Here is a 22,044-nt window from a genome sequence, read left to right as displayed (position 1 = left end):
CAAGAGTACAAATGTTAAAAACAAAGTGAAGCAGGTCAGAGAGGAATTGGTGATGGTCTTACCACGGCTGTGTGAGGTGAAGTGTACTCGGGGGGGCTGCAGGGGAGCCCATCATCTTCTGACATGGTTCCGCCATCTTCCATCCTCTTGACACACATCAGGGATGGAGGGGAGCCCAGACGGATGGCCTGCTTCAGCTGGAGCTGCAAATCCATGGAACTAAATGAAGACTACTCACAAAATGTTACGAGTAATATGACGAGTAAAAAATGCTTGGGAATGAAATTGACCTTGAATTGACCTTTTTTTAACTTTTTTTACAGAAACTACAGCCAAAGTCCTTGAGTTCCGTGTTTAAAAATGAGTAATTTTGGTCCGTAAACACGAGACTCTCTTGGGAAATAGTTGTAGTCCACGTCAGCACAAGAATGCGGTGTGGGCCTTGTGCAGGGTTTCAGACGCCAGTGTGTACCTGCGCAACCACACTCAGGAAGAATAACATCACTTACTAGTTAACGTTTTACACATCCTGATGCTTACCAAACGGCAGTACGCCAAAAAAAGCCATTACCATGAAAGTGAAAATAAACATCATTAAAAGCTCACAGAGAGGAGGCAAGTCTGGTTGAGTTCTAATCTTGTGATGTCTCCTTTATTTCACAACTACTACTGTTCCTTTAAATGGTGTGTTGCTCACAAGTCAGTGAGGGAATGGCGGCGCTTTCTTTGGGAGGAGCCACTCATGAGCTCCCAGTGCACTCATGACGATCTTACAAAGAACATTAAATCATCACACAGCAACTTAACAGCAAAAGGGATATCTAAGAAAAATACAAACTAGTACCAATACGACTTTAAAATAAATGAAAAACTATTTGGCCCTTTTCCTATAATGCGTTGTGTCCAAACTGCAAGCATGGGAAAATGTAAATTTGTTTTGTTTTCTTTTTTACTTGTATTTATACTAATTTGTATATTAGGTATACATTTTGAGTGTTAAGTTGCTGTGTGGTGAGTTTAGTGTTCTTTGCAAGACAACACTGTGAGTCATGACCTCTTGCAATTTCCAATGGGTTGATAAGCTCGTTCTGGGTTTTTTCATCGCTTGACTGGCTCACATAAAGAACTGCCTGGTCGTCACACATATGTTTGCATGCCACAATATTCCTTTTTATGATGTTAACATGCGACTTATGGTCCGGTGTGGCTTATGTATGTACTGCTCACTGTGTCGAGCTCCAGCTGAATAAAAAAAGAATGAAATTGGTTTCCATGTTTTAATTATAGGGTGTGGACTTCAATACTTCAATAAAAATAATGTTTTAGAAAAGAAAATGTAATTGGTGTTTAGTTTGATTAATGGAAAACTCATACAGTCACTCTAACTGGGACAGCAAATGTTTAATTTTGTGTGTGTGTGTGTGTGTGTGTAAGTATCACAGAAACTAAAACCTTATCTGTTTGCTTCATGTTACCTCAGGACGGATTTATTCAGGTGTGAAGACAAGCAGGGTGTTTTGTGTTTCTGACTTGTACTTACGGGTGCAGTGATGTTATCAACAATAACACACACACTGTGACAATATTTGATTCTGCCGAAGATAAGATTATTCATTTCTGCACATATTCTGTATCAAAAAGATTAAAAAATGACACTTATTGCGGGTTATTTTGGGAACCTATCCTTCCCAATAAACGAGGGAACACGATAGAAGCAACTTTGGACTTGCGAATTCCCAATGAACTTGTCGCTGGTTTTCACATAAATTAATAAATATACCTGAAGAGATTTCACTTTTCCATGAATGCTGTCCTGAGATGCCCCCAGAACCTCGTTGGCTTCCGACGAATCCGAGACAAAGACGGAGTCATGTGACAAGGCCTTGCTGCCCAGGCTGATCTTTGACCTTTGGACAGCAGGAAGACGCAGAAGAAACAAAAGAACCGAGTCACCATTTCACCAAAGCAGACAAGCCACTTGCATCCTTTTTAGTTTGTTTAGACGTGGGGCAACAGCCATCCTGGTAAAACCAGGGTAGAGCCACAGCAAGAAGTGGTAGCAAACTTCTCAAAAGAAAGGAAATGAGGAGTGTTCGCAGGAAGATGTGCTCTACTATTAAAACAAAAACAGGAAGCTACAAGACAGGCAGGATCAGGGGATGGACACTTAAATCCCTTTGTCATTCTATAAAAACCGTAAACCAATTCTGTGGTTTACGGTTTTTATAGAATATTCCCACGTCCTATTAGAAAAATAAATGAATTTATTAAAAATGAGAGCTATTATTAGCATGGATGCAGGATACAGAAAGTTCAGGCTGGTGATATGATATGATATGATATGATATATGATCATCCATCAGGCATCGGCTATGAAGCCTCGGTCTCAACCTGCTGTACTGCAAAATTTGGGATGATTACCGCCTCAGTACGGATTTTGGAGCATGCAGATACTCTGTAGTATTTTTAGTGCAGGAGCAACTGAGGTAAATTAAGAATAAAAACTCCTATGAATCCTATGAATGAAAAGCCAAATGACTATTAGACTGATGGCTTTCAACTTTTGGTGTGAGTGAATGCGGTCTTACCCAGAGCCTTTCTCCTTCTCTGAGCGACAGAGTGCACCGTTATCAGATGTTTTACTGATGTCGTCACTTGACTGGCTGCCTTTAAGATCCGCATGATCCCTCGATGAGTACGAGTCCTTTTTCTTCTTCCTGGCAAAGAAGTTTTTAAATGTCTGGAACTTGGACTTCTTCTTTCCTGAAGGGACAAATGAGAGAAATATGATGACAGACTCTTGCTTTCTTGGGGCTCATCTCCTGCTGTGGTGTCCAAAGTTCTCCCACTGAGGACTACATACTCAGCAGCCAAAGGATGCAGGAGCATCTAATTACGCACCGCCAACATATAAAGGGCAGTTCACACAATGTGCCTGCCGGCTTTAAAAAAAACCCACTCAAATGAACCCCCCCCCAAAGACTCAGCCAAGTGACTGTGACTCCATTAATACTGCAGTGCAAAACTCAACAACTCTTTTATAACTCCTTAAACATGGGCAAAGTGCTTTCAGTCAGCAATGTACTCAGACTGGGGGAAATACCCGCTGGTGCGTTGTCGGCCTTAACACACTGAGAGCACAAGCATGGACAGAAGAAAATAACTCCTTGTAGCTGCACTTCATATTTGCAGCTATGGAATAAAATCATAAATAAGCAGGTTTAATGATTATATTTGACATCCAGTTAGTTTGTGATAAGAATATCACAAATTTCACCGGATTTACGGGCGGAAACTATCCTCGCCAGCCATGAACCTCCCCACGCGTCACTGGCTGACGTTTTATTGTTTGGAGATGGAAAACGTGCACTAAGAGCAGTACCTGAGCACTCCTCCCCAGTCTCAGCAGACTCCTGGTTGGCCGTCACGTCCGGAGGTCCTGATGCCATGGTGGCGGCCTCGCTGCTGCGGGAGAGACATCAATGAGCATCCTTCCTTCTCGTAGACTCGTGTGTTTATTTGGAGCGTAAATATGGTATTAAATATTAAATCAATTGTTTGCTCTCTACTGGGGCTCAATCTATTCTTGTTGGTCTTCTTTAACGCTGCAGGGTGATCAGACATTAAAAGGGATTCAAGTCTAATTCGGGAATGCTGTATATTAAAATAAACTGTTTTTAACTTCTGTAAGAAAGTTCTATTTTTACCACAACCCAAGGATTGGGTTACACGTGAATCAAATTGCTTCTGACTGAGCAACCACTGAGCACCTCGGCTCTGACTTTCACTCTTGCTGCTGCTGATGTCCTTGGAGCTCAAACAGAAAGTGGAAAACATCCCAGTGTTAAAAGTGATGCCATTATGTCCACTTTCTCGTTAATCATTCAACTCTGTTGAGGGTCAGCTGGATGTTTTGCACCAGTTCCCTGTTGTCTGTACAGTACAGCGCATTCATCATTCATACTTTAGAAGCAAGCTGAGACATTACTCATAATATGGTTTACGGTGTTTACACTACTATTATTACATAATGTTACATTATTACATTACGTTACTATTATTTTGGAAAAACAGAACGAAGAGGCAAATGATAAAATACTGTGATGTACACAAACTTGTTCTTTTTCCGTGGGTCGGAAAATGTTCCCAATTTCCAAGTGAGCCATGTTCTCCATGTTTTTCCATTAAGGAAGCAGCCTAAGAGCTTGGTGTCATCAGTGTTTATATTGTATAATGAAGACAAATGGAAGCGTCTGGAGAGTTGATCAACAACCTGATGGCCTTTCCGCAGCATAAACATCCTGTCACCAACCTTATCAAAAATTGCGTTTGCCATTTTATTTATTACCTGCAGATGGGTTGGAATTGGTTTTGAGCAGAATGTTTTATCACTTATTCCCAGAGACATCGGGATGATGGTGGAGATGGAATCACTTCATTACACAACCCAACACAGGAAACAATGAGGTTCTCAGGGGAGAGGTGAGACCAATGTGACTGATTGATTGGTCAAACATGAAAATCAAAAGGAGGAGACTCGACTGTATATGATTGTATATGATTGTACATGATTGTATATGATCGTACATGATTAGCAGGCTCCTCAATTGAGCCCTGATGCCAAGGTCCAGTTCAATATGTTGCATATGAAAGCTTCTCCTGATGAATGAATGCGGCCAATGCATGGTTTCTTATTGAAGTCTTAGAAAGGGAAGTAGCACCAATGCCAAACTAGTCCTTGTACAGGTCCTGGGACAATCCGCTTGGTATCATAGCCTTATTGTCTGTGGGAAAAAGTTCTGCCGTTTGGGGGTCTACATGACTGACCTCCGCCCACTTCCAAAGCCGGCTCCCCAAGGCGACATCCTCCGCTTCATCTATGAGAAAGATGGGGGACAGCGAGAAGGAAGAAGGATGGAAGGGAAAAGACAGAGGGCAGCGATGAGGAGTCAAGGGCACGAATGAGGAGAAAAGGGGGAGTGAAAGAAAGTGAGAAAACAGTGGGGACAAATATGGGCGGAGGAAAGGGGTCACACATCGGGTTGTGGGAAAGAGCAACAAAAAGAGAAAGGAAAAGCAGTTAGATAAACTGGTGAATATTAGGAAGAGGTCAGAAGAAGGAAAACAAGACTTTCAGCGTAAAGCTTTTTTTGGTTGGAAACCAAACGAGACAAAAAGCCCAAAGCAAACTTATTTCTTACGGTCATAATCAAGGGAGGTGGGAGTTGGGAGCACAGTTACACAAACAAATCAACACACTAATGGTCCGTGCTTGCAAGGTCCCCCCCTTCAAGAAGACACAACAACAGCTGACTCGAGCTGAAATGATATGATCATTTTGCTATCATTTGGTATCATTTGGTATCATTTGGTATATTTCTCTGAACAAATATTTTCACAGAGACTTCAACAAACAGTGAAACACAATTGAAGACACGTGGAAGGGTGTGGAACCCCCTGGAGATATATTTGAAGATTTACTGGTTGTATTTAACCATGTCAAGAAACTGTAACCCCGCCTTTTAGTTTCCATTCACATATGAAAAAACATTCTAGAAGCCTGAACACGTTCTCTTGTGCAATGCTTCTAAAATGCAAAAACCTCAAATACCACCGTGAGGCTTTCATTCCTTCATTTTATCAGGCAAATGTTGTCATCTGACTCTTTCATGTTTTTTAAGACAACTATCTTAGTAGCTTTGAGAGAATTAAACAGTGTCTTTAGTTTGTGCCAGCCAAAACTTACATAACAATGGATTAGCACAGAAAGGCCTGCCTTTATTAGGCAGGTCAAACAACAATCACTCACCCTGACCCTGACCCTGACCCTGACCCTGACCCTATACACACACTACAATACATATTTCTTCCAAACAGACTGGAGACAATATGGCGTGTGCCGAGGTTAGCGTTGTTCAGATGTAGAAGTGTGCAAACAAACAAGAGCTGCGGGGGTGTGACTTGTTCTGAAGGCCCCTGCCTGCATGACGTAACACAAATCCAGTCTAATTCTCCTTAATTCCTCAATGAAACCAGTGTCACCAGACTCCCAGCAGGGTGGCCATACACCGCTTATTAATGAGCCACTGGGATTGCTTTATATCAATGATTTCATCATCATCGAAAAAGGCAAGATTGAATCAAGTGACATTAAAATGCCTTTACAACAGAGAACCAAACTAGTCTAGTCTAGTCTAGAACCAGAATGCCAGTGGACTCAGCAAAGCTAATAAGGGTTTGACTGTATTAGCAATCAGGGGGCCCACAGAAAAGAACACACAGGCGGTCCTTGTTTTGTAACGTTCTGTGCTTCAACGTTACATGGTTACTAACATACTCCCATAATTAATGGAATACTTCACACAAAGAAGAAGAGGATGAGTTACGTGCGCGTGGCAACAGAATACGTAGATGGAGCAAGTCCTGGTCGAAAACTAAAGTGAAACTAGGAAACATCGTGTTCCCCTTTCAACGTTTTTTTCCCCCCGACTTTACTTTTACCGTTTATTTACTTAGATGACACTCATATCTCAATTACAAATTCCAAACAGGGTCATGCAGACAAGAACTTCTTGTTCTATGTTTGAATAAAAAACAAACAAACATAGAACTGAAGTGAAGTCATGTGACTGATAATAAAATATATCTTATGCAACATCTGAGGCACTGAAGCCCAGAGGAGAGGATAAACAAAGGAGGAGCAGATGGGTCGAGTTTGGTAATGTGACATTGGTAAGCTGCTGATGAACCCCCGGCCCTGGATTTACAGGGAGGGAAGGATATGGATGACGGGAATCCAGAAACCAGAAAACCTAAAGATGACTGACACACGAATGGAGACATTCCAATTACAATGTTATGCTAAGAGGGCACTGGGCCGGCGCCAGTTGGTGCCAGTTTGCGCCAATGCAATTTGCTGTGGCGCCTAGTGTGGCCAATAAGGTGCCTAGTGGCGTGCAGTGGCTCAAACTGCCTCCCAACTGGCTCGTGGTGGCCCGTAGTGATGTCAAAAATTGAGTTTGGCGGCAAGAAAATTTCAAAATGTTTCAAATCTTCGTCGAAGTGTCCACCAAGTGGAACCAAATGTCACAAACAATCCGCCTGTTGGAATCCACTGGAATTGTAATGGCGCGAGCCAAGTTGCGGCAATGATGCTAGGAGTCCACTGGGCTGGCACCAGTTGGAGCCAGTTGGTGCCAAAGATTATGTGATTGGTGCGTAGTGGCTCGCTGTAGCGCCGAATAATGGCAACGTGGCAACATGCCGAGCGAACTTTAATTCAGCGCCACAGCGAGCCGCTATGCGCCAATCACATAATCTTTGGCGCGAACTGGAACCAACTGGCGCCAGCCCAGTGGACTCTTAGCATTAAATAAAAAAATGTACATCTGGGAATCCCAAGAATGCTTGTGACGTATTTGCACATGCTCAGACACGGCACTTGAAGTGCACGTCCAAGCCCTCCGCTTTTACCGATTACGGTTCTCATCATCTCAGCAGCGCCACTGACCTTGTTTGTCTGGTATTGTCTCACTTTCTCTCTCAGTTGATTGGTGTTCCTCAGCAGGTCCATAAATCACTTGGAACACACGCAGAGGACAAAATAAGTCATAATAAATAGAAAAAGTGAAACAAAGTGTGCTGGGCCTTCACATCAGCGGCGTCCACCGTGATTCTATTCATATTCCTACGTGTCAGGATAAGTCATCATCTCCCATCTCCCATCTCTCCTTGTCTTTCCAGCAAGCCTGACATTCTTAAGTGAGAACACGACTCCTTGGCCAACATACTTCCTTTTGAGACGCTCATCTCCTGCGTGGCCAGCAGACAGTGACTACGGGTGAAACTATCCAACACATTTCACTCACAATTCCAATCTGGCACTGGTGATATCGGCATTATCACGGGTGCAACATGCTCCCAAAGGGTCAGTGCCATCAATGTGAGAAGTTGAATTTGAACGCATTTTGGTCATCTGGCAGCAGTCAAGGCAGCTTGGCCACGAGCGGAGTCTTATAAATAAAACAGCCTGTGACAAAGTCAACTCGTCGAGGCCTGAATAGCTGCAGGGAAATCACTCAATTGGAGATTTGAGGAATTTGTCCGAGAGGATATCCTCAACTGTGTTCTACTTCTCATCGGAACAATAAGACACTTTAACAACGTCTTAGTGAACGAGTGGTTCCACGCACACTTGAAATAATCCATTCCCTTTAAAAATTCATTCATTATTAACGATTATTCTCATGTTACGCCCTTTGTATTGTGTTGTGGACTCCTATAGAGCAACTGCACTCAATAACCTGCACTTTCTAGATCTTCCAGAATTTGAACCTATTCCAGCTGTATTTCCTTGCAGTACCAAAACGGTCTGTTTTAATATACTCCACCCATGGCCCGCCACTGGGATTGATTCCACTCAGCTTGAACAGTTTGAACAGGATGTCACCGGCTGGATGGGTACACTAAGCACGATAAACCACGCAGAAAGCTTTCGAGACCTTCGACCAAATCGGGGGTTCAGAGAGGAGTTTCAGCTTGGCGTGGGTCAAGACCACGAGACTTGTTCCTGTTGTGAGACCATTCCAGCCTGCAATAAATGCCGATTGTTGGGATGATCAAGTCCATTCCAGTAACATTACTGATATCTAGTGACCAGAGTAGGATTCATTTTTTCGGCTTGAAAGTTTGACTGAAAGTGCAAAATGGCGAGGGATTACTGTACTCGCTAAGAAATAACTGAGGCCAAAAAGAGCTACATAGCTTTCTTGTAAACTTTCTCATGCACTACATATCATTATTAAAGAGGGGTAAGATTGAATAAGGTCCCTCCTACTCCTTTTCAGACATGTTGATGTGATGTTCCTTTTGGGGTTCCGTTGTCTCAGAGATCTCTATCTGCGACATGAGGTCCTCTGCCCCCCCCCCCCGCCTGAAATGGGAACGTGTTCTTAGCAATGAGCCTTACAAGGACTCCAGACAGAACCTGACCAAACATTGTCATCAGTCACTGTGTACTGTCTACATTCATTTTCCTCTGCATCGCCATTCCTGCTCAACAAAGTCATGTTACTCCGGCGCCAGTGTGCATCTCCTCACGCCAAAAAGCTTCGGACGAACACCAGCTTTGTAATAAAGCAAATCATCCATCAATTGCGGCACTGTAAACTTAAATGTTTTGCTGGTGTCCACTTTGTAAACGTCCCTTGCCATCCATCCCCAAATGAATTTAGAACAGGAGAACACACAAAGAGTGCAGTTATTGTTCTGTTGAAAAATCCAGTCATTAGCACACAGAGCTTCAGTCACACGGCCAGCTGCCGCGTGACGCCCCTGCACAACCTGAAGCTCCATTGTTCCATTGAAGGAAGAAACACAAGATGGCAGTAGCTACAGTCACCATCTACCACTGGTAGCTACTTTGCATGAGCTTTCCAATGCTGTGTGGAATGCATTCATTAATGCGTTAAGGCTAATGCAGTGAGCTTTCAGAAGATGCATTCAAAGATGTGATGATATGTAGTATTCTACACTGGTCACTAGGTGTCAGTCATTCCAGTGACTGGAATTGTTTGATGAAACACACAAGCACCAGACTTGATCCTCCCAGCAACAGGCTTTTATTGCAGGCTGGAATGATCTCACAGCAGGCCCAATGTAAGTGTAACACATGTAAGTGTTGTGGTCGTGACCTACGCCAAGCTGAAACTCCCCTCTGAACCCCCGACTTCCTGTCCACCCCCACTCAGTCCCCCCCAGGACGAGAACACATTTACAGCAACACACTCAAAAAACCCCCACTTGCCACACACCCCCCGTGTAGCAATTTTAAGTCAAGTTTTACAGGTTTGAAAAGACGTTTTCTACCGTAAAATATGCGCCTTTGCTCAAAAAAGGTTGGGAAACACTGATTTAAAGCAATCTGCCTGTGAGCTCACTGTGCCACACAAACAGACCAAATGTTTGCCAAGTGGGTCTTTTCAAGCCTCACATTGTTGTCATGTCATGAGACCCAGAAGAAACATCAAGACAGTAAAATGGGTTAAGCTCTGCATACCACATCTGGAACTAAAATGATGCTTGACTGTAGATGAAGGCAGCTCAAGGCAGTCATTATACAAAACCTCTATACTCCCAGCCCAGCAGATTGCTCAGTGTGTGTGTGTGTGTATATATATATATATATATACATATATATATATATATAGAACCCTTCCAAAAGCACATACAGTAAATCACTTTTAAGAACTTTACCGGGACTATCCAAAGCAAGACTGTGACTGATGCTGAGTCATGTCTGTCGTTAATTTCCATGCACAACAACACAAACACAAACAAAAGGTTCACTTCTGGGATAGTGTGAGCAATCATTCACTTGCAGCAAAACAAAAAAATGAGTCTATCAGCTCTGACTCATCCAGCTGACTGTCAGTGCCAAACTACAAGTCATCAACTGTCTCAATCAACGAAGACAAGAGCTTCATTAGCCAGCATACTGGAACAAAAGACAACTGTATAGGAACACATGCCAATACAGTATATGTGTGTGGGGGGGGGGGGGGGGGGGTGAAAATGACTGCAGTCTTTTGGGAGTGAAATAATTCCTCTTGAGAAAACATCATATTGAAGTGACAACTTACTTGTTGCTCTTGAAGCATCCATACAGTCCTGCCATGCTGCACTCGCGAGTCAAACCCTGTTAATAATAATAAAAGAAATAGTCCAACATGACGCTCTGGAGATCCCTCAAACTGCACACAAAAGATGATCTCTTCTCTCTGAAAGTGTGCGAGAAGATCTCTCGTCCCGGTCAAAGTCCTCCCACTTCTGAGGCTCCACTGTAGTCAAATTACATAGAGAATTCCCTTGAACCAAATGTTGGCAAAAAGAGGCCAATGTTAACTGCGCCTGTACTCGCATGCACTGATTCTTTGCAAATGAGTCAGGAGTTTGTGGTCTTTTTTCCTGTGGTAGCAACCCTGTGAGAGCGACAGACAGTAGAGTGTTGGAATAAAGAGGAAACAATGGACTACATGACTAAGTGGCTAAATGCTGCATGCCATGCTCCTCTCCTCCTGGTCACCATGGATGGTAATGCTGCACAGGGAGGAGGGCCGGGGGAGGGCCGCAGGAGCGGGAGGGGGACTACCCGCAAACCTTCCTTCACTCCTCCATCCTGTTATCTGAACTTACTAAGTTTTATGTCCTGGATGACAAGCTATAAAGTATTTATATTATAGTTCCAGGCTGTTTAAAACTGTACGTGTTTTGGGCCTAAATGAATTAAAACGATTCATTTTCCATCTTAAAGGGGACCTATTATGCCGTTTCCACTTTACTGACCTATAAATGTTGTTAGAATGTTGTTTTCTCGTGTTAAACGATGCCAAAGTTTCACATAATGAGGTTTGCCCTGAAAGACGCCTGGGATCTGAACACTCGGTTTTTCCAATACTGGTTCACAGTGACATCCATCCAGTCGGTGACATCCTTGTATGGGTGTGCCCGGGTACAAGCTGAGTGGGATCAATCCCAGTGGAGTGGGCGTGCCCACAGGCGGACCATGGGTGGAGTATATTAAAACAGATCATTTGGTAGTGCAAGGAAATACAGCTGGAATAGGTTCAGATTCTGGAAGACCTAGAAAGTGCAGGTTATTGAGTGTAGCTGCTCTATAGGAGTCCACAACTCAATACAAAGGGCCGAATATGAGAATAATAGGCCATATATATAAATATGAGGCATTCAGAAGACACTGATCATCCACAACATGATTAAACCTGACTTTGATTCCTTTAACAAGGGTGTACAACTGTACTCAACAACTGTACTCTTTGTCATATTTGGACAGTGTCATGTCCATTAAGATCAACTAAATATGAGAAGAGTTCTTATTATGACAGTATTTAGTGCAAATTGTCCCCACACTGCATTTGTGCAGGTTGCTGCTTGGTGTCTATTGAGTAGGATTTAACGGTTGCCTGGCACACGGCCATGTTCTACTTTCCATTGCCTAAAAATCAATAACACAGCTTGTATTGACGGCTAAATGCTAGTGATGGCGTTCCCGTCCACCCATGATGTCTGCATCACCGCAAGCAGAAAAAGTGGAATAAACTCTAGTTGCACTTGGGTCATCCTCATCTCACACTGACAACAGGTGCTCGCCTTGTGTTACTTATTTGATCTGTCTCAGTGGGGGGGGGGGGGGGGCGATCACAGTAAGTAGGGAGCTTACAGTAAATACCGACAGCAAGTACAGCTCCACTGGCTTATCTGTGTGCGACTACGAGGTGGCACGAGGTTTGATCTTGAGCGAGATTCTCCTATGCCAGGCACATCCTTTCATAGGATGTAAGCTCATGAAGAAGAAAAAGAAGGCGGACGTCCACATCGTTGGAGAATTAGCCAGCCTTAACGAGTAGACTCCAAGCTTACAGCAATGCCACAAATATAGCGCTTATAGTCTTCCCCTTACATTCACTTTCTACCGCTTATCCTCACCAGGGTCACGGGAGGTGCTGGAGCCTATCCCAGCTGTCTTCGGGCCAGGGGTGGGGTCCACCCTGGACTGGTGGCCAGCCAATCCCAGGGCACATATAGACAAACAACCATTCACACTCACATTCATACCTATGGACAATTTGGAGCGGCCAATTAACCTAGCATGTTTTAGAGACAGGGTGGAATTGATCCCGGGTCTCCTAGCTGTGAGGTCTGCGCGCTAACCACACGACTGCCTTGAAGTCCAATGGGAATCACTGAGATGCCATGAATCACCATATCACCGACAGACGAGGAGCTGGAATTGATTTCTCAATTGTGACATGTTCAGACCGATTCTTGTCTGTGATATTTATTGAAGATGGTGTGTGTGTGTGTGTGTGTGTGTGTGTGTGTGTGTGTGTGTTTCAATGTTTCACAGTACACAGGGTGTGTACAACACGCCAACAAGATATTGCAATCCTTTAGAAATGCATGTGGACAAAGGGAAGGTATGTTACAGCTGAGCTGGAACACATCACAATAAATCATAGCAAAATCCCGGCTACCACACAAACATGATGCTAATCTGACTGGACACTTAGTGATTTTTCTGGGTGATGTCATCAATTGGTCCTCTTTGCCGCTGCGGTGTGGCATGTTGGACACAAGAAACACTCTCACACACTGATTCGTTATTCATGTGTGCAACACGTGTGTCGGGATATGCTGTGATGCTGGGCCAGGCTGTGCGGTTCAACATCACACAATCAGTTTTTCAGTCTTGTGTTGAAAGCAATTGTCACCGTGTGACAAGTTACACCAGACGCTGGCGCATCAAAGCACAACCTTTCCAAGAAAAAGCAGTGCAACGTAAACCACATCAAGGTCATCTCCACTTCAATGTAGGTCAGCACACCTTGGACTTTTTGCCCATAAAACCACTCAGATTGCATGAGAGAGGTATGATTCCCTCCAATTATAGCATGTTGTTTAGGTATGGGAGTACCAGAGAGATGTTATTATTCCAATATGTGGTCAAATTAAATCAAAAATCAAGCACTCGTACATGGTGGAATTGGAGCGTGCATGTTGTCAAACCAATACAAATACAGTCCAACCTCAGTTTTCTTAAGCCCACCCTTTGGTATGATAAGGTTTTTCACCTAATTTTCACCTAAATTACCCCTCTCGGTTATGGCACGGCCAAACATTGCATGTAACAAAGTGGTCCGTCTACCTGTGTATCATTCCGCATAACCGAGAGCCCAAACAAAGCCGCAAAATAAACCACCATGGGGCCAAAGAAAATTGTGAGTAACAGCAGATCGGTAAAATGGTAATGGTAATGGTAATGGTAATGGTTTTATTTCATTTGAACATGCATCAGATTCCAATTGAGTGCATCCCATAATCAGTTCCCAGTTCCACATGTCCAAAAGGAGTAGGAAGAAGCAAAGCTTATTAAATCCTACCCCTCCATCTGGTACTTTTACAATCACTAACTGTTACATTTGTTCACTTCCTGCTTTCCTAAGGTTTTTAATTTTTTTTGTCCCGCACCAAAGTACGAGGTGATATAAAAAAAAAGAAGTTAGAAACGCTAATTAAGTCAAGAAGAACTTGCAGCAAAGTGCAAACTTGCTCTTCCTTCTCCAGAGCTAAGAACAATAGAAGTCAAATCGATGCTAAATATTCATTGAATTTGCCATTTAGGATTTTTCTGCATTGTTTTTGGCATGTAAAACTATACTTATTCTCTATAAAATGTGTATTCTCTTCTTGAAATTTATATATAACTTGACAGTATATCTCCAGTGCATGTGCTGCTTAGTAACGGTAAGATCAAAACTAGTCTACAAAACTGGTAGACACTGTAGACCGAGGAACCCCCGTATTAATAGGATCTTCACATCACAGTGGTTTAGCTTAACACCCTCTATTTAGATATCTAAGCCCCCTGGACCAGGACTTGGTTTTAAACCTCCACCAAAACACAAGACGAGTCCTTGAAAACACAAACTATCAAACGTCTCAGTGTGTGTGTTGACTTTCTCACCGCGTCACGGCGCATCCAAGAGCATGTGTGCACGTGTGAAACTGTGCGAGTATATATATTTATCAATGTGTTTATGCAGCCAAGAGGAATGTCGGTTAGTTTCCCTGGGAAGGAAAAAAAAGTGGATATTGGTATTTCCTGAAGCAGCCCTGAGAACACCCACATGGCCACTCGCACATTTCCAACTGGGCGAGTCTTGCTCTCCAAACATGAGACCATCTTGAATAGCGCAGGGTGGTGGTCCCTTTATAAACCCACATTTAGTCATGTGACATCCATGCAATAAATAATTACACAGGATCAAAAATACGCGTCAACACCCTCGGCTTTAAGAGTTAACGAAAGCAGTGTTGACATGAGGTGGATTTGACCTTTAGTCAGAGTCTCCGCTTATTATTGTGGGTGTAGTTTGCACTTGTGTGGAACTCTACTACATCACACTGTGACCTCTTTCTCATATTTGTATCTGGGTTTTTTTCAAGTGGCATGAGACGGACCAACAAACTGTCAGTAATTGCCAGGAAGTGCTGTGAACTTCCTCACCCCTAAATGACCACAGCGCTACTTCTATTTTTGTTCTGAATCAATCCCAAAAGGCCGGATGAAAATTGAAACGTGAAAACCAAAGCAATATTCCATTAAACAACCAAAAATAGGACTTATTAGATAGTATATCTCATAATGCAGTTTTTACCTTTCAATAACCTGACAGCACTGTTGGAAAAACCTGTGACATAAACATGACGGCAGCCATGACGGCAGCCATGACGGCAGCCATGACGGCAGCCACCGAGTAGTGGCGTGTCGATCATGAACGAACAGGTCAAAAGAACTAGTTTGTGAATGGAATGAAATATGTATTATTTACTGTATGTTCATGTGAAGAACTAAAGGGAAGGAGGAAGAGGAGGAGGAGGAGGAGGAGCTGTTCTCCGGCGCCCTGAATTCCACCTCACATCTGGAAGCCATCTTCTCTCTCTCTCTCGCTTTGTCAAACACTTGCTGATTTTCTGTGTCGCTCAGTGCTGTAATGTAAATAACCCCGTAATCATACCCCTCATGCCCCCAGTTTGCCGCCGTGCATGCTGCGTGCGTGCGTGCGTGTGTTCTTTTACATGAAAAAAACCCCCTCCCAGCACCATTTTCTTCATCACCAACATACACAACATTCAAGCTGAGTCTTTTATGAGGCGATAAAAACCAAACAACCTCTTCAAGTCTATGAAATGCTTTATGGCCAAGTGTGGTGTGTGTGTGGACATTATCTCTTTGTTGGCACCTACTCTGCTTCTTCTAACATTTGGCACATATTTTCCCCTTCAAAGGTTTTGTATGATATGCAAAACTGAAAATAAAACATACATGACACAACCTTGCATTCACAGGCTTGAGTTTGAGGTCTAGTTTCAAATACAAATAGACGTGTAGACATTGAAAGGGTGAAGGAAAATACATTTGTGGGGATCACAATAGATGAAAATATGAGCTGGAAACCTCATATTAAAAATATACAACATAAGGTGGCCAGAAATATTTCAATATTGAACAAAGCTAAATTTGGCTCAATCAGAAATCACTCCACACTATTGCTCTCTGGTTCTACCGTATCTTACTTAAAAGAAAGAAATAACATGTGGAACTGGGAACAGGTTATGGGATGCACTCAATTGGAATCTGGTGCATGTTCAAATCAAATAAAACCATTAGCATTAGCATTAGCATTAGTTCCTAGAGGAGCCAGTTGAGGTGACTTGGGCATCGAGTCCGGATGCCTCCCTGGTGAGGTGTTCCGGGAATGCCCAGTCAGGAGAAGTCCCCAGGGCAGACCTAGGACACGCTGGAGGGACTATGTGTCACAGCACTGAGAAACTGCTACAACTACGACTACTACTACTACTACCACCACTACTACTAATACCACCAAAAGAATAAGTTCTTTCCAGACAACCTATTCGATGTGTTTTATTGTCTTCCTGGGGCGGACATGACACCGTACCTATGATTACTATGATTATCTCCAGCTTCCATATTTCACTAAAACAGCAAAGACATGTCAGAACGTTTGCTGTCGCTTTGATACGGTGCCTGCCAAAAATATCTCAATACTGCCTCAACATTACTACGAAATTCCTGGCATTCCTGTCAAAATGACACTAACAGTAAATGACACAATATTGAAGCCAAGGAGATATTTTGCAATTATGCAAATATATAATATTCAACCTTATGCTTTGGAGTTATACTTTCTTCTCCCAGAATGCTGTTCTGTATCATCCCCACCACTCTATGCCACATTCAGGTTAAAACCTCATTATTTCAATTTCCTGCTAAAGACCCATGGACTGGTGGACTTGCTGGTGCGTTGTGGATCATTATCCTGCTGCAGCTCCGGCATTGAACTCCACCAAAGACAATCAATGGTGAAACAGCTTTTGCACGGTGACACAGTGTACATGACACCGTGGGGCCCAAACAAACACTGACTTGTCTTCCCATGTATGATGAGCCATCATGATAGGACGGCGGACGTGACGTCCCTGCACACGCTCACATGCTATGTCCAATGGCCGAGTGACAGATGACCTGATCAGCCCTCTAATCAGGATGCCTGTGACACACCCACACACCCCCACACCCCCACACCCCCACACACCCACACTACCAGCTCTGACATGCGGCGGCCAACAGGAGCAAAGGTGCATCAACGTCCAAACACAGAAATATAGGGTTGGGCTATGATATTGTACAATATTAGGGCCAAGTGTTTACCTAAAATCAACGTCTGCCATTCCTTTCCTTATGAGTTACACACTAAAGTGAATCGGGTACTCAATTACCTCAAATCATTCGTCACAAAACGTGTGCAGAAACTCGCAAAAGGATGGACATGAGAGCTGTGGATGCTTGGTGAGCACCCATGAGTCAGAGGAACTCGAGTCTTCATCAAGCACCAGTGAGTCAGTGAGTCAGAGGTTCTCCTGCATAAATGAGTCAGTGAAGCCGGAGTCTTCGTTTGAACACTTATGAATCTGTGAAAGGTGAAAACCGAGTCTTCATCCAGTCCATGCGAGTCGGTGAAAGTCCAAAGCCTGTGAGTCAGTTACATTTGAGTCGTCATCGAGCATCGTGTGAAAATGAGTCTTCATCCAACCCATGTGAGTCAGTGAAACTCGAGTCTTCGTCAAGCACCCATGAGTCAGTCAAATTAGAATTTGTTGGAACCCTTGTGAGTAAGTTAGACGAGAGTCTTAGTCGAGCACCCATGTGTTAGTGAAAGTCTCCGTCAATGAAACTCGAGTCTTTGTTCAATGATGAATTTGTCCCACACAAATGACTCACGAGTCTTCATCAAGCCCCCATGAGTCAGTAAAAGTCGGGTGTTTGTCTGAGTCGTCGTTGAGCACCAAGATCAAGTCAGTCAATGAAACTCGATTCTACGTGGAGCAGAAACGGGAAAGCAGAGTTTATTTGTGGCACAGACCAGATGTGTTGCTTCCCTACGGGCTAATATATTCGTACTAATGCAGTTAGCTAGCAGTCGCACAATTAGCGACTTGCTACCTGGTTTCCTTTTTCAATTTAGCTAGCATTAGCAGATGTGAGCAAGTGAACAGGTTAGCAAAGATAAGAATGTAAGTATGACATTGATAATTGACCAGTTGATGATGTGTACGTCCCTACGGGCCATCACGCTCATGTCTTTAAAGGAGACACCCCTCAGGTTCTGGTTTCTCCTGGCTCACTTCAGTTTTGGTCTGTGAACCTGCAGGATTTCTTTTAGGGGTTAGGGTTCGGGTTTTGGCATTTGAGGCATGTCCCCCTTGCATGTGTGATCATTTCCATATTTAGCATAGCATAAAAGACAGGATCTATCCAAGGCCCCGGATCACAAACACAATGATAGCATGATAGCATGATAGCAGGGCTAATTAGATAGTGGATCCCTCACAGTTAAAGATAACGGGATAATCTGGACCGCCCTTGACCTGTCCATCAAACGCTGGCACACTATGATCTGTCACATCTTGACATCGACTTCAGGGATGGAACAAGACTAAAAGAAATGACAAGACATGGTGTCTTGTCATCAGAAGTTTGTCTTCAATCACACCAAAGTAAAGTAAAGTCATCTTTCCAAACATACTCGCAAAAGTCCTTAGTTCCGAGATAACAGCATGTTTCCAGTGAAGTCTGTCCAAAGAGCACAGATACGTAGAAGTCACGCTTCCTGACTTGGGCGGACGCCCAAACTCCAACAAAGCACACGTATCGATCACCAATCACATCACCAGCGGAGCTCCAAACAAGGCCAAAGTTGGTCTTTAACGTCTTTCAGGACTCACCGCGTCTCCTGGATCTCAAACGGCCTCAGAATGAAGTCATCTCTCAGCGAGCCGAGCCAAGACATCAGCGATGTTGGAGGACTAATGACTGGATTATTGGATTATTATGGTCTCGGTCCTGCTCGGCGTCGTCCGCTCTCTCCTGGTGCGTTCAGGAGCGCCTCGGAAATATTAGAGAAGAGAGAAACCATCACCGCACTGTGCTGTTTATGTGTGCACGTCTGTGAAGAAGACACCTTTGAAGAAGACTCTTGAAATCAAACTATAACATTCAAAATGTGTATCAAAGAACTGCAAGTATTGTCTTTGTTTTTTTGCTAAAGGGCCAATGGATAGAGGTTTGAGCAAGTACGTCTCACTTTCACGGAGCAACACCTAAAGGCATCGTAGTTACAAAGCGAAGCACTGCCCAACTCACTTTTTGATCACAAAAAGAAGCAATTCAATAAAACATACGTCCATGAAACTAGGTTCTTTGTACAATTATTTTCAAATCAAATATTTTTCAATATTATTACAGGTTATTTTCTCGCACAGTAGGAAGAAGGAACTGACATTGAGTTAAACCTTCATTCAATAGAACACTGACATCTAGTGTTAGGTTATGGAAGCACATGTATCTCTACTTTTTTAATTAGAAGTTTTTAATTATGGACATTTAATCATAATTAAAGGATATGATAAAATATTGATAATGTTACATGCATGTAAAGTTTTTATTGTTGTTCCATAAAAAAATACTACATCCAGCAGTTTTTCTGATGACTACAGGATGTCAACATGAACACAGTCCTCATGTGGAAGTTAACACTTAGAACTACAAGAATTTTTTACGTAGTCATTAGACTGCTTCATTTTGAAAGCTGATGTTTAGAATCCACGTGTAGAAAAGAAGTACATAAATCATTTATGCACAGATTCAGCTTGTCACACAAAAAAAATACACTTTTCATACAAAAATGGTCTGCAGCTAAAAAGTACTTGGCTCTTAAGTGAAAGAAAGTGGGCTGCATAATACGTTTCATTTAAAAACTGCATTTTGTATTCAGTTGTGTTGTCATTGACTAACATGAACATTTTGGGATGATCTGCAACATTTAAGTGTGACAAATTAAAAAAGGAAATCAGGAGGGTGGACAAAAACCAGCTAGTCACCACGTTGTAGCGCCTTACAGTCTCCCAGCTTCTTTAAACCGAGTGAGCAGCCCATCGTCTGCCCGCAGGGGGAAGTAGAGAGTCCTTGTTTTGTAATGATTAGGGTCAGCCTGGAGGTTCTGGATGACATCTGCGAGGAGATGTGCACGCTCCACCCCGCAGCCTGGTGCCTCATAGCCCAGCTTGGTGAAGTGGACGTGGAGGTGGAAATAAGACGGCTGGTAGTGCAGGTAGACTCTCAGCTTACTGGCTGGGAGACTGTAATGCTTGACAATGGCCTCCTGGTGGGACACGCAATCAACAGATCTGTCACAACACAACAATAAGGTCTCAAGTACTTGGATAAAGCCGACGTGGCCTCACCTTTGCTTTCTGGAAGATGTTTTGAAGCAGCGGTAAGTGCTCCGATGTCAGGTCTCTCAGACTCTTGACGTTTTTCTGATGTGTGATGGCGATTAAGTACAAATCATCCAGCTGAAAGAGGACAGCCATAATGAAACACAGTTCATCGTATTGGACACCCACTGGCAATCAAGTAAACTTCTTACTACTCCTCATTGTGACATCACTGGGACATTTATTTATTATTTATTTGTGGTGGCCTAGCACAAACACATTTGGCAGTTTGGCTGTTGGGATGTTCAGAAGACCACGAGATACCATGTGCAAAAATCTGACCTGTTTCTGGTCCCATTTGAAATCTGGAAGGAGCACAAAACCAAGCTCTGGGTCTGGATCTTCAAACATTATCCGCTCGGACTCTGCCTTCTTGTCCAATATGTTGTAGACCCACTAAGGAGTGAAGATGTTAAAAACCTCGCATACAACATAAAGCGCTGAAACAGATACAGACCTGCACGCTAAAACTCTGCTTCTGGATGTAAGGCAGAGTGATGGACTGGTAGTCCTCTGCCGTCTCCTCAACCAGGAAACTCTCCTGACGCTGGTATTTATTGACATGCTTCTCAGTAGCTGGACACACCAGGGTCGCCTTGATCTCTGAAATCACAAACAAGTCATCCATCTTTCCTCTTGACAAGTCAGTTGTCTCGTCGTACCATTGAGGTGTGGTGGAGCCTGGAGACGATAGGTGCTGTAGATGTCATTCCTCATTTCTAACTTCAGAGTGGAAGCGGTGAAGATGTCAGCCAGGGCGTCTTCCCTGATGGGAGTCTTCTCCAGGATGACCACGGCGTTCTGATCGGCCAGCTGTTGTTTATGTGGGCAACCCAGACACCACATGTTAAGAATGCAGTGATGTCTACATGGACAGACATGTCCAATTACACCATTCGAGTTTAAACATTGATATCAGTTAAAATAATCATTTATCAATTTAACAGGACTGGATTATTACTCAATCGTTTCAATCGGGTGACAGACTAGTACTTTGAAATGCCATACCGGAAGTCCACATTCAAAGCTAAAACTACTCACAGTCGTTTGAATGAGAATTAAAACCTCAATTGGTCTTCATATACGTAGAGTTAAGAGGTTAGGAATTAGCAATACATTCTACTTTTTTTTAATAAAGCGTACACATGTTCTACCTTTCCGTGGACGAAGATATTTTTCTCCCTGGCAGAATCACTCAACACGATGGTGGTTTGAAAACCAGACAGAAGATTTGTTTCGTTTTCACTCTCCCCCCGACCATTTTCACAGTCCGTCTTCACCGTCTTGGTTTGATGAGATAATTCTTTTGTTGCCTCGGGATCTCGTTGGCGTTTCGCTGAAACATCCGCCATATTTGACGCCACTTTCTCACCGTGCAGAGCAAGTGTCCAGAGATTGTTAAACGAGAGAGACTGCTCACGCTGTACTCACAACCAAGGACATTAGACTTGAGTAGATCACGTTTTGAAATCCACTTCCGGGGTATGCCCTGTGCCGGTTTGGCCGCCATGATAGTGAGCAGAATCCAGAAACGTTGCATGTCCACGGAACACTGCTTAGAGCTCGTTTGTTTCTCTGGGTGATGAGTTGAATTCAGCCAGACAGATG

At 43.3% G+C, this 22,044-nt stretch overlaps 2 protein-coding genes across 13 annotated transcripts in view; both read right to left on the bottom strand.

The window, feature by feature from the left end:
• Positions 1-19,443, bottom strand: part of LOC131110173 (uncharacterized) — a 29,014-nt gene extending 9,571 nt beyond the window's left edge. Inside the window, exons 1-6 of one of the 12 annotated variants that reach the window (XM_058062988.2) lie at positions 18,886-19,443; positions 4,828-4,877; positions 3,383-3,465; positions 2,589-2,763; positions 1,781-1,907; positions 63-203 (exon numbers count right to left, since the gene is read on the bottom strand). In XM_058062988.2, coding sequence (XP_057918971.2) covers positions 63-203; positions 1,781-1,907; positions 2,589-2,763; positions 3,383-3,465; positions 4,828-4,877 — 576 coding nt within the window. In that variant the 5' untranslated portion in view covers positions 18,886-19,443. Of the gene's footprint in view, positions 1-62; positions 204-1,780; positions 1,908-2,588; positions 2,764-3,382; positions 3,466-4,827; positions 4,878-7,510; positions 7,670-10,640; positions 11,352-18,885 lie in introns of those variants that run through there. The other 11 variants (XM_058062989.2, XM_078788113.1, XM_078788114.1 and 8 more) reach the window with 11 other exon arrangements.
• Positions 19,444-19,577: 134 nt separating this feature from the next.
• On the bottom strand, positions 19,578-21,900 carry dcps (decapping enzyme, scavenger). The gene is made up of 6 exons (XM_058063005.2): positions 21,591-21,900; positions 21,099-21,249; positions 20,894-21,039; positions 20,719-20,832; positions 20,404-20,514; positions 19,578-20,321 (listed from the first exon to the last, which is right to left on the bottom strand). The coding sequence occupies exons 1-6, from the start codon at positions 21,786-21,788 to the stop codon at positions 20,055-20,057; spliced, it is 987 nt and encodes a 328-aa protein (XP_057918988.2). The 5' UTR covers positions 21,789-21,900; the 3' UTR covers positions 19,578-20,054.
• Positions 21,901-22,044: the final 144 nt, after the last annotated feature.

The sequence above is a fragment of the Doryrhamphus excisus genome, linkage group LG22 (assembly GCF_037039965.1).
Source record: "Doryrhamphus excisus strain RoL-2023G ecotype Guam linkage group LG22, RoL_Dexc_Guam_v1.1, whole genome shotgun sequence".
Classification (NCBI taxonomy): Eukaryota; Metazoa; Chordata; class Actinopteri; order Syngnathiformes; family Syngnathidae; genus Doryrhamphus; species Doryrhamphus excisus.
The sequence above is the reverse complement of the archived record's forward strand: the minus strand, read 5'-3'. Positions and strand labels throughout refer to the sequence as shown.

Excerpts from the sequence above, each read along its gene's own strand:
- dcps (XM_058063005.2), bottom strand. The coding sequence starts at position 21,788 with ATGGCGGATGTTTCAGCGAAACGCCAACGAGATCCCGAGGCAACAAAA. Across the intron at positions 21,250-21,590 it reads ATATCTTCGTCCACGGAAAG|CTGGCCGATCAGAACGCCGT; the intron begins GTAGAACATGTG and ends CATAAACAACAG. Across the intron at positions 20,322-20,403 it reads ACATCTTCCAGAAAGCAAAG|GAGGCCATTGTCAAGCATTA; the intron begins GTGAGGCCACGT and ends GTGTCCCACCAG.